We start from the raw sequence: 12,459 nt of genomic DNA, 5'->3' as shown, positions 1-12,459 counted from the left end.
CACCCAGTTTTTCCCTTAGAACCATAATAACCGTATACACACTTTACTCTGTCACGCCACAATTTGCCACAGCAGACTATTTCCTGAAATGATTGTTATGCACTGGATCCAGAATGCCCTTTGAGTCAGGAATCAGTTTACAATAAAATCATGACTCCAAACGGCAGCCAGCAGAAAGATAACGTCCCAAAAGGCTCACTATTCCTTAACTTGAAGCACAACACCACTCAGACTAATGTGCTAGAAAACCTGAGGCCATATGTTGGATATCAACACGAGAGAAAAGCATTAACCAGCTGATAAAAAGTACATTTTCCTCCTCGTGCGGTGTTGTTGGGAAGCTACATGGTGCATGTCTGAGTCCATCCAAGTGGGAAAAGTTTTACAAACGTTACATAATCTACTCGAGCCACCTGAAAGCATTTAGTCCCTTCAGAAACGATTGTAAGTGGTGATTTAGTGCACACTTTGTGTACAGTAAGCTGTATATACACCCTCCAAAGGATACACTGCAGCTCCTCCATCTTCCCCTCCCCTCTCTTCCCTTTCTCTGCCCTCTTTTGATCTGCGTTTCTCTCCCCCTCAATCACATTGACAGCAGCGTGATGTCAGGCTGCAGGAATTCACTCTGTAATTTGTGTGTGCCTGTGCAGCGGTGGGTGTGTACATGCAATGCACATGTTCTGTGTGTTACTGTCCGCACAGGCTCCTGTTTGCATGCACAGTGTGTGTGTGTGTGTGTGTGCTGGAGAAAAGAGTAAATAGGTGTATTCTTTTTGTGGCACACCTGCTTCCTCACCTTTAACCCTCTTGACTTTAACAGCCCTCTCTCTGCTTTACAGTACTTCCAGCTCACATGAGAAGTGAAGTCATCACTAAAAAAGCCAACTTGTTTGAGCTGAGAGACAGCAAGAGTGGGAAGAGAACTCAAAGGTATGTTGACAAAGTTTGGGCAAATCGGGGGAACGCTTTTTATGTGGGGCAGGGTTGCTGGTGCTGGCTTAGATTATAGGGTCCCTACAGTCCCAGAAAAGATCCCAAATCATAAAGCCCCAAAATAATAGGCTTAATGGTTTTCTAAAGTGTTCAGATGTGTGATAAAATGACTTGATTGCAATTATAGACAGACTTTATGAGGGTGTATGAGTTGCTGGCTGGCAGGCGTGTAAAAATGCTTTGAATGAAAGAGCCTTTTGACCTGGTAGCTATTCGGCGAAACCTTGGTGGTCCCAGCTAGACAAGCCTGAAACTGCCAAGTGTTTCCAGTAACAGCTTTGCTGTTGGCTTCGGACATTGTCCTCACTGCCTAATGAGAGCACAAGGTAATGGGAGGTCCTCAGGGACGAAGGGGAAAAAAGTAAAGAGAAGTTATGAATGAATAAGAAAGCTGGTTTTATTAATACTACTAATTTTGAGTGTGGCTCAAGGGATGGCAGTGGTCCACCGCTTTGGTCCAGACTTAAATATCTCATCAAGTATGAAATGGATTGCCAGTATAATATTGTACAAACATTAATGGAGCCAGATTATGATTTTTAACACATTTAGGGATGTACTCTAAAAGTGCCATCATCGAGTCAACTCAAAACAATGACCTTTCACACAGCCAGCCTCTGCTGTGTTTTCAGAAACCCCAGAATAGGATTAAATGGCCACGTATTTGAACACACGCAATTCATTTCACTGTTCTTCACCACAGTCTGTATATAAGAGGTGGACCTTGTCACCGGATCTTGGTTTTCGGAATCAGCAGTAACAGGAGGGGGAAGAACAACACAGCTCAAACCATAACCAAAATACAGCCTTACAGTTCAAATAGTTTCTAGTGTGTGCTACAACCCCGACCCTCGAGAAAAAGCTACTGTGTGTGAGCATGCACCTCTACATATATGCATACCTGAAGTTAAAAGTCATAGGGACTGTTAAACCAAAGACATATTTCATTAATCCTTCCTCTGTAAAATCGTGCTTGTGCTTGAATAATTCTTTGTTGCCTTTAATGCAGAAACCAGGCCAAGCAGCCAAGTGCCTTGTGTTATATCTGAGCACCTGTTAATCATAACGTCACCTCCTGGCAGCGATCCCCGCTCACAAAATGAAAGATGATTGGAGTTTGTTCAATCTGACAAAAACGCCCAACACTGGCTGGATGGGATTAGTAAGAGCACAAAGCACGGCTTAGTTATCTCTGGGCAGTTTTACACATGTCACACACACGTCCGATCAAGATGTTATTATGAGTACTTCAACAGATGGATGTATTATTATTGCCTTGGAAGCACCGGAACCAACATGACAAGTGTTGGGTAATATTGTCACTTTCAGGTGTAGAACAATACACATCTCCCCATAGACATCTTCTGTTGTTTCAGTCAGAGAAATACATGCTTTCACGGCTATGAATATTTCAAATTGAATGTGCTAGATGTGCCCTGTAAGGCTCTCACAGGGTTATCCAAGGTTCCGAGGCAAAACAGATGGCGACTAATTAACTGTGTGTGTTTGCAGTTCAGCGTTCACACCTTCCCCGCGCTGACGACACCGACAACACAGCAGCATCATGGAGCAAATATGTGCGAATGCAGCGTACACAAGCCTTTTAAGAGCCAGTGTTTCTGCCTCCTTCTGCAAATCAAGGCCCAGAGGGAAATTTCCAAACAGGGACTTTATTATGCCGCGATTTCATTTGGCACCGCTTTCCAAATTCACACCTTGTGTTTATTTAAATTTGGACTGTGATGCGGGTGTCACGGATGGGTTTTATCATATCTACTTAAGGTCCTATCCATTTGAGTCCAAAGGGTTTTTTCTCACGTTCACAAAGTTGATGCTAGATATAAATCTTTGATAGCTTGACAATAAAAGCTCATTATGTTGACCTAATGATGTTAGTATACTTAGGCTGTGTCTTGATCTCATTTGAATCTTTAAAGGCCAAGTGCTTGGGTAATGAAAGAAAGGTGTTTCAAACTGTGTAGCTCCTTTTCTCACATCAGTTCATGAACACAAGTCAGCATTGTTGGACTCCTGCTCACCATTCCAGTGTTTCCAATTTAGAACGTTTTCCTCCAAGTTTCAGGATCATCGTCCGCCAGACACATAACTGATCTCAAAACTCATTTGTTGGACTCCCACCTCGACAGTGAGGGAGCGATTTGGAGATATATAAGATCCAACACGAAGCTATCCTCCTGGCCCCTCAGTGAACCTTTTCATGAACTATGTGATATATTTCTGATCCATCTTGGAGATTTTGCAGATACGTGATACTTGCATATGTAGGAATCCCAGCGGGGCCGCGTTACATGTCTGTGACCTTTGGATTGGTTGCGCAATCTCTGCATCACACAGATTTGTATGCAAGTGTGTGTTGCGTAATAGGTAGTACATTTCAACAGGCTGCAGATGTGCAGGAGTGAGTGAAAGCTGCGTTCATTATGTATGTGGTGCTTTAGAAAGGTTACATTCTGTTCTAATGACACACACGGGGTAAGGTTACAAACTGTCCTGTATGCTTAACATACTGGACAAGAGAGGTCTGCATGTAGACTACGCGTATGTATACAAACACACACGGCTCTGTCTATCGCCTGTAGCCCAGTAAGTCGATGTGGAGTCTGTCTTAGACTGCAGGGAATTACCTCAGCTCTGAATCATGTGGCGCCTTGCCGAGAGTGTGCACAAAGCAATCATCTCGCCATCTTTCTTCCTCATAAACTGTCAGAGGGCCTCACACAGGTTGGACACACACAGAAACACGTTGCATAAGAGGTGCAATTAGACTAATCCAGTTAGGGTGGTGAGATTTGGTTCTGTGGCAACTTTGGATTAACTTTGAAAAATAGTATTTTACACTTTAACATGTTTTATGATTTGTTTCATTGGCCAGTAAAAATAAGGTCCACAAACAGTCTCAATAGTACACAGAATGATATATGCTAAGTATTAGCATTAGCAGGTATGTAAGCAGGACCCGTCATATGTTAGGAGTATATTTTATGACTGGAATGTTATCACTAACAAATTAGCATATCACTTAGGCACTCTAACTCATGTATCAGTTGATTTAATTAACTGTTGAATCAATTGCTTGGTTATAATGTAGAAAGCATCAGCCTTTCTGAGATACCAGAAGGAGAACTTTATCATTCATTACCAGACGCTCACTTCAAATATTAGTATTTGGTGTGGCCTAATGGATACAAATGACTACATTTAAGTCAGTTACTGGTACACTGTTGTGAAATGTCCTCTTAAGATGAAGCTCAGTTCCTTGGAAACATGTTGCTGTGCGCCGCGCAGGGTAGGAGGTGATGTAATGCCTTTGGGTAGATTATTCTCTCTCACATCAAACGCTCACACAATGAGTTTCAGCATGTTTTCATTCCAGTGCTGCTTTGTCTTTTGGGTATATTTACTTTAGCTGAGCATAATGCTGAAAAAGAAATACATGACGGGCTTACAGTTGTTTGGCATGTGGGGCTGCAGCTTACAGCGTACATCTATTTATCATAGTTCCATCTATCATATTCAGTGAGTCACTAAATGGCCCATTCATAAACCAGATGTCACGAGAACACACAGTTCACTACAAACAGACCTTGGTAGGTCGCCACGATGCTTTTCTGTCCATACGTCATCTACTCAGATGTTACGCCTCTTTACGATCACTCCCCTAGCCCAAACTCATCGGACCGCCAATCATCATCCGTAGCAAAGAACAAAGAAAGTACACAAAAGGACCACAGCGCTCTAGTGGCTGTATCCTCTGGCAGGACTGAATTTGGCAGTCATTTAACGTCACGGGAAAATTAATGGGCGGTCAAAGCTTTGGGTAACACGCTGCAACAGCACTGAAGGTTCAGATCCCAAAAAAAGGATTGGAACTGTCTGAAAATGCGCGCCATAACCGTGCTTTGTGGCCGGTGGTACGACCGGGTGATGATGACTCTATTCCGCTGAGTGACTAATAATAACATGGAAGGCAATGACGACACGTTGCGCTGAACAAATGACTGATGTGGATCTGAAATAGGTTTCCTTCACGGCCTATTTAAATCATGATGACAGATCAGTTGTATCACTAAAGTGTGACGACATCCAAATGCACAGTAGGACAAAAAGTTATGTCGAGACATGCACAGCCTCCAAAGATTTGAAAGCCCAGACTGAAAGATTACTGCTGCCTTTGGGGATGTACCTCACAGTTTTGTGCTCACAATGGTTGGAGCTGCTTGAGTGAAAGTGGGATCCATGATGCCAAAATCCTCTGGCCAGAAAATGTTAATTAAAACATCTCATCATCAGGCACAAAGTAACTCCTGGAACCCAACAAACCTCACAGGTTGATTACACATGTAAGAGCATCTGAGAGTCTTTTGTTCTTTAAAGCCCTTCAAGTAAAGGTTGTGGATTCAAATTGGCACATTATTTATTCTGTTTGTTGTGTTGCCTGTGTTTGCACTTAATGCAAAGATAAACCCGGCTGACCCTTGAAGAGTGCAGCTGAAAATATAGCCTTCAGGGGAAAACTAATAATCACAATAATGTCTCCCATCGCTTCAACAGGTAGAGGAACATGCGGTCCCGCAGCAGCAGTCTGGAGGACGTAACCAAGGCCAAGCCGGAGCAGGAAAAAGCGGACTCACGCAAGCGCTCTGTAGAGCGAGAGGTGCCCTCAGGAAGGGCTGAGCGCCGCAGCAGACACCGGGAGCCGCCGGATGACACCGGCACCATTCAGCGGAATCACAAAACGGCCAAGAACAGCACCTGTGCTGGTGGGAATGGAAATGGAAGTAGTAATGGGAGTGGGAGCAGCAGTGCCAGCGGTGCGGCAAAAGGAGCTCGGAAGGAGAAGACCAGGGACCTTTCCCGAGATGACCTTGTCTTTCTTCTCAGCTTGCTGGAGGGAGAGCTGCAGGTAATCCAAAGTGTAGGAAAGAGTGAGCCTTGAGAACAACTATCGGTACAGCGGCAGACATGGCACAGGCCCCAGTTGGACACACAGTCAGAAACGATGGCTCAGTGGGCACTAAAAGCCTGTGTTAATGGACAGCCAACAGCTGAGGCTACTTCCTGTCAGTCCAGCCCCAGATCCAGGAATCTGCTGGCACAGTTTGTATGGTAGGAACAAGGCTAAGTTTGCATTATGGCTGAGGGTTTAGAAGCTGGATACAAAGAATCAAAGTCAACTAAAGCATCTACTGGAGGTGTTTTCTCAGTCTGAAACTATGGGCCTGCCCTTGCTTAGTTGGTTGAGTTTTAATTAATCCTAAAGACACTTAATAAGGGAGCCAGGTTCATGAGTAAATGTCCCTCACTAACACACAAGCCTCAAGTTATTTTACAAATCCTTCGTTACGCATAGCGTCATCTCTTGCTGCGTTGCTGCTGCATATTGGAAGTCTGCTTCACAAATCCACCTTCTTCCCCGACTACAGGCCAGAGATGAGGTGATCACGGTTCTGCGGGCAGAGAAAATGGACTTTGCGCTGCTGGAGGCCAAATATGGCTTTGTAACACCGCCGACAGTCCTGCAGTCCCTGCAAAGGGACGCAATCCAGGGCAAGGCGGACGTCTTCCAAGAGGACATCTACGAGAAGCCAATGATAGAGGTAACAGCACCTCTCACTCAGAATTAGAGACCACATATATGGGTCTGAAATATGACAGCTGTTTTCTATGTGCTCCCTCCCACAGCTAGACAAGCTAGTAGAGAAGCAGAGGGAGACGCACCGGCGGATGTTGGAGCAGCTACTGATGGTGGAGCAGTCGCACAAACAGGCCCTGTTCAAGCTGGAGGACGAGAAAAGGAACCACGGGGAGTTCATGAAGAAGAGCGATGAGTTCACCAACCTGCTGGAGCAGGAGCGCGAGAGGTCAGTGTGTTAACCAGCACGAACAAACCATTAGCTAAACTGTTTCTTCAGCCCTGCAGTGACACCATGTGTTTATGTTGGCATCCTTGGAGAGATTTCGGGGACATATGATCTAAAGGCAATTACTTATACAATGATTTCTCAAATGCTGATTTTGGAGGCCCAACTAAATTCTTCCATCAACCTCAGGAAATAGGGCGTCAATGACCATCAGGCTGTATACCTTTGTTAGTGTTTCATGTGAATGATTAGTTTTATCAGACATTCTACAATGAGAGGTTACAAAACACGTCGGTACCCGGACCTTAATTAGACTGCCTGAGCCATTAAGACCTAACAGGCAGAACATAAAAAGCCTGAAACTATATCGAGTGACATTCATGTCATCAGTTAAGCCCTAAATGCAGTTGCTAAGTGAAGCCACATACGACTGAAGCAGCTTTCTTATTTTAGGAGGATCTGTAATCTGCTGTCCCTACACTACAAGTGTCTTTAGGAATCAATGTCAACACGCGACTGCTGGACGGCATGTTGAGTCGTTTAAGCATTTAGAGAAGAAGAAGAGTGATCAAATGTTTTTTGACAATGAGAAAGGGATAAGGAGAGTGGCCTTAAATAAGCTTGAGAGTTAACCGCATTTCTCCTTAGCTCGTCAGCTAGTATAACAGCTGTTGGAGTCCTCCCCCCAACCCAAGGCAATGTGAGCCATAAATCAGATAGCTCTTCAGAATTAGAGGACATAAAAACCCAAAAGAATTAGATCATTGTTTTTCCCATGACCTGTGTATAGGTACTTTCATTATCACCTTTTATTGAACAACTCTGCACAAAGCTGTAGCACACCAAAAGCTTTTTTCTGGAGAGGATCCAGGGATTGAGAGAGAGGGGCTAGAGTTTGTTCACAGACCATTCCGGTTTGAGCTTGGACACACAAATACGCTTCAACTTTACAGCTCTGTTTTATGGTAACACTGCGAATATGTGTGAAGCAGAGCAAAGAGCTCTTTCTTATCCGCTATCCTGCACTGATCTAAGACCACACACTGGCATGGGATGTCAGTTAGTCATGTCTGATGTGTGTCAGCAACTGCAGCTCATTTATGCTAATGTGGAAATCATTTGAAGGGATGTCAGCTTTATGCTTGGCCTAAATATATTTCCAGGACAAGGGTCATAGTGAGACAGGTTAGGCACTTTAAACTGAAACCATTTGTGCAACTGAGGAGTGTGACTGCTTGGCAAATACACATGATCTCATAGACTAAATGTACCTGATCAAAGCGAGGGATGGCCATCATACCATGCTGTATAAGGTACAAGAATGACTCCTGAGGCTCAAATTAGTGACTTATCTCAGGGCTGATACATGGGGTCAGGTGTTAAATAGCATCACAAAAGTCAATCAGAAAAGGATAGCAACTAAGAGTTTTCTTCATGACATGGAAATCAGACTTGAGCCTGTAGGTTTGCATCTGTAATCACGGTTACGGTCGTACTGGACCAGAAATCCTGGTAGCATTTATGCTATCAAGGGCTGTGGAATATACTCTATCATTCAGAGGCCCCGATAACATATTACAGCATGTTGTGTCTCCTAGCTGTAATTGAACCTGTGTGATGTAAGAGGACATTGTACTGCGCTTGTGTTATATATCCGACCTCACACTGGATTACGAGACATTACGAGTCTTTTTTGTTACTGTACAGGCATGTTGTCTTAACGGCTCTAATGGTGGAACTATGATCCATTAACCAGCGTAATGTGAGATAAGTCTGGGACTGAGCTGTTTAACATGGCCAGCTAAGACCAAATGTGGAAACATGTCCGACTGATTTCGTCTGTAAATGTCAAACAGAGAGCCGTCACTGGGCTGTGCTATGTTTACTGCTTCCTCAGCAATATCACATATCATACACACACACGCAGGTTATGTGCACTAACCTGCACCTCACCGACGACTCAATGAGACACACTCACAGCCGTAAAGCGACACACACACACAAATGCAGAATCAGCAAATCATTTCACAAAAGAAACACAGCTGGACGTCGGCCCATGACCTATTTGGGACGATCACATCATTCCACTTCAGCCGTAGCAGAGTGTTTGAGTTGGACCGGAGGACAGTTTGACGACGGTCTGTGCTTTGTCACCGGGCATGTCAGGAAGGACAGGCTGCCATGAAAAATAGGACTCTCTGTCTCGGGACGGGCTAATTACTGCGTGAGAAAAGGCCAAAAGATTTATAGGACTGAAAGCAGGACACAAAAAGAAAGTAGAAAAACTCACCTAATGGCTCTGAGAAGCATCAATCACACGGCATGTTCAACGAGATGCCAGATTACCATGGAAATGGTTGATGAGGGTGTATATTTTCAGTGTCGGGTGCGCCAAAGACTTCAGCCTGAGTAAATGTATAGAACCGAGTCAAAATGTGTGTCAGCATCTGCTGTTTTCAGATTGGACACAGCTTTATTTATCTACTTATGTTACGGTCCTCAATGGGAGGGTGTGTGTCATGTGTTAAGTTATTAGGTAAACGTGTCGCTTCATTCCCTCCTGGAGTTGTTTTTCCAGACAATCCTCACATGAGACATTAGATGTGTTAGTGCTGCTACAGAGGTAATTATGAGTTATACCAGGGTACCGCTGTAAGCCTACACACATGAGTTAGAGTACATGTGGGGCTTCATAAATGAGGGGCCAAGAGCATTCATAATGTAAAATGAGCACCTCAGTTTGCTGCATCTTCTTTAGAACTTGGATCTTATGTCTTTAGGGTTTGTATACAAGTTCTACTGGTTATCAAAACAATGTTATCAGCCCCTTTCGTCACGGATCTCCAACAGAACAAGCTGAAATTAGGGATACACTCTGCTGGTAAAACTTCCAGTGCTGATGTAGAGGTAGACATATCATCAAGACTGCCTCAGGCAGGAATAAACAGTGGATCCCGGAGGAGCTTGAGTATATGGCATTTTAGCCCTTGGCCTGTGCACAAAACCCAGTTTGTTCTGTTCTGCTCCGCTCTGCTTCAAAACATTATTACAGAGGGCTAGAAAAACTGCTAACCCAAAAATAACTTTGACTCCCATAAGGAAACTTATCACTTAACTGAAGAGTGTTGTGAGTTTGGGCATGTACAGTATTAGAGGCAGCAGGCTTTCATTTCTCTCTCACTAATGCATCATTGTTTGATGCATTTTAGCCCGATGTAGTCATTTCCTTTTACGGGGTTCTGGAAAGTTACATCCTGAGGTAAGAGTTGTTCTTGGGAATGGAGAAAACCCTTTTCCCTCTTTAAGTGCATACACGTTAAGCGCTGTACATCTCCCGCTGCCTTTTTCATTCTGTTATTAAAGCAGGATGACTCTGACAGAAGACCCTGGAAGCTCCTAAAAAGCATGCAAATATGGACAGGGGGTTTGGGATGAACCGGACTCCCCTCTGATAAATTGCCAATCGAGTGATGACCTCATCGAGTGCCGGTACTGCAGGAGCAGCAGGGGTGTGAGAGCCAGAGCGGCATCCTAACCATCAGCAGATGTGACTTTAAACATGGCTTCAGATACACACACATGCTGCATGCAGCTACGCCACGGCAGGCTTTTGTGCTGGCCTTTGTTCTTTTGCAAAGAAATGAATTTTATGACCATCTGTATCCTCTGATTTCGTGCATAGCATAACCAAATGACTGATGCTAGTGTGTCATCCCAGAGAGTGCATGGAAAGAAGAGTCTCCTGCTATCTTTACCATTTAACGCTACACCAGGCAACTTCACATGTTGATGTCTGCAGCTGACAGCAAGCGGCAGGAAACATGCACCTGGACACGCAGAACTCCTGTGATGTAATGGCAGTAAAATGTTTACCAGGCCAGCAGGTCAGGGATCATTTTAAACCAGAGGGAGTAGAGAGGCAAAAGGTCTGCTACTGGATCCAGGATTATTCTTTAATGTTGTTTTTCATGAGTTTCATTTGGCAGCTAAACACAATAACCACTACCACAGAATCCTGAACAGAAAGACTGAAATATTAACGGTGAAGCGTGCTGTGATAAGGTCTCTGGATGTTCATATTATTAACACTCAAAGCCTGTTATACGTAAGCGCTCACTTAAAGGAACGTTTAACGCTTTAATGATAAAGCATATGTGAATCTGGTTCAGTTCCAAGAGTATTTATACCCCTTTGTTTTGCTTGAACAGTGAGAGGAGTCAGATATGGCATTATTGAATGCTACAGATCTACAATATACAAAACAAACTACAACTACCACCATTTTCTTAAATCATGTTCATGACCTTTCCTTAATCTCTGCCTTTTATGCTTGTTGATACTTGCCTGTGTCCAGGCCTCTGAATAAGTCTTGCATTGTGACATGGAAGAGCTTTTCTATTGGTTGAAAAATGACGAGCAACTAACTAGCTTAGCTTAGAATTAGGGACTAACCCCAACATCAAACCATGCATCATAGACGACATGATGGCCTGACATCCCAGCTTGTTTTTGCTTCAATCTGCCGCACTCTTTGTTTGATGAAAGCAGAAAAAAAAGTGAATAAATGAAGCGGCCTTATCTTATCTCAGATATGTCTGCGTGTGTTTAGACTGTACGTTGGCCAGTGAACATAAAGAATCGTCAGTTCAGGAATGCCAGACGCAGTAACACCCCATAGTTTTACCATTACAGAGAATTTAGGACTGTGTCTTGATCAATATATTTAATGGTTAACATAGTTTGTTATGATCCATGAAAATACTGATAGTGACATCAGGAATCTGTTATCGCCTGTAGTCCTATAATGCAATGAATCAGAAGTGGAAGTATCTGCAGAGTTTGTTTTTCTTTCCATCTGCTTTATGTTAGTGTTGAGCAAAACACGGCCGTATCAAAGTCAATACGATCCTGGAATACATGACGGAACACACAACACATGAATCAAACGTGCGGGGGTGTTGGATGTCCATCTATTTGAGCATCGTTACATGATTAACGATGAGATGTGCGTACTTTCCCCCAAAAACATCTAATTTTCTGTATTAAATGAGTCATGATGATGAAGCTCAACAGGAACAAAGCGCTGGGAAAACAGCCTGCAGAGGATATGACACAAAAAGCGCGTTGACGTCCTTTACTGACCGAGCAAGTTATTAGCGCCGAGTTTTCGTTTCGTCGATACAAAGCACAGTAGCTGCTAACGTGACACCCCATGACCTCCGTCCGTTTTCAGGGCACACACAATATATCTTCATGCCATCTGGCTGACTGCAGCGGTGGTGACATCACTCATGTGGATCAGATCGAGAACATTCTTCAGCGATGCCCTCACTGTCTCTAAGATGCTTATTATCAAGACCTGCCCTATTCTTTTCAACTGAACCCTCAGTATTGGGATTTTTTTTACGATCTGGGATCTTTGCTTATTACCTATCACCGTTCCTGTCTCTGCAGGTTCACCTCAGAGGCAGGTTGTGAACCCTGCAGGATGAAAAAAAGAAAAAGTTATACAAGCTTTGAGGAAGTTGTCCCGCAGCTGTTTCACTCTGCATACACAGATCTGGCTGCATGCATGAGCAGG

The 12,459-nt window shown here is 43.8% G+C and overlaps 2 protein-coding genes across 4 annotated transcripts in view; one reads left to right on the top strand and one right to left on the bottom strand.

Moving 5' to 3' along the window:
• LOC134861015 (collagen alpha-1(VIII) chain-like) overlaps positions 1–5,667 on the bottom strand; it is a 52,863-nt gene extending 47,196 nt beyond the window's left edge. The window contains exon 1 of the mRNA XM_063877975.1: positions 5,649–5,667. The gene's annotated coding sequence lies outside the window, so the exon portion shown is untranslated. The remainder of the gene's footprint in view (positions 1–5,648) is intronic.
• Positions 1–12,459, top strand: part of filip1l (filamin A interacting protein 1-like) — a 58,542-nt gene that overhangs the window by 14,836 nt on the left and 31,247 nt on the right. For 2 of the 3 annotated variants that reach the window (XM_063877972.1, XM_063877970.1), the window contains exons 2-5: positions 843–933; positions 5,569–5,920; positions 6,441–6,614; positions 6,700–6,878. In XM_063877972.1, the coding sequence (XP_063734042.1) occupies positions 5,579–5,920; positions 6,441–6,614; positions 6,700–6,878 (695 nt within the window). In that variant the 5' untranslated portion in view covers positions 843–933; positions 5,569–5,578. The remainder of the gene's footprint in view (positions 1–842; positions 934–5,568; positions 5,921–6,440; positions 6,615–6,699; positions 6,879–12,459) is intronic. The other variant, XM_063877971.1, reaches the window with a different exon arrangement.

Source organism: Eleginops maclovinus, chromosome 24, assembly GCF_036324505.1.
Source record: "Eleginops maclovinus isolate JMC-PN-2008 ecotype Puerto Natales chromosome 24, JC_Emac_rtc_rv5, whole genome shotgun sequence".
NCBI lineage: Eukaryota > Metazoa > Chordata > Actinopteri > Perciformes > Eleginopidae > Eleginops > Eleginops maclovinus.
The sequence above is the reverse complement of the archived record's forward strand: the minus strand, read 5'-3'. Positions and strand labels throughout refer to the sequence as shown.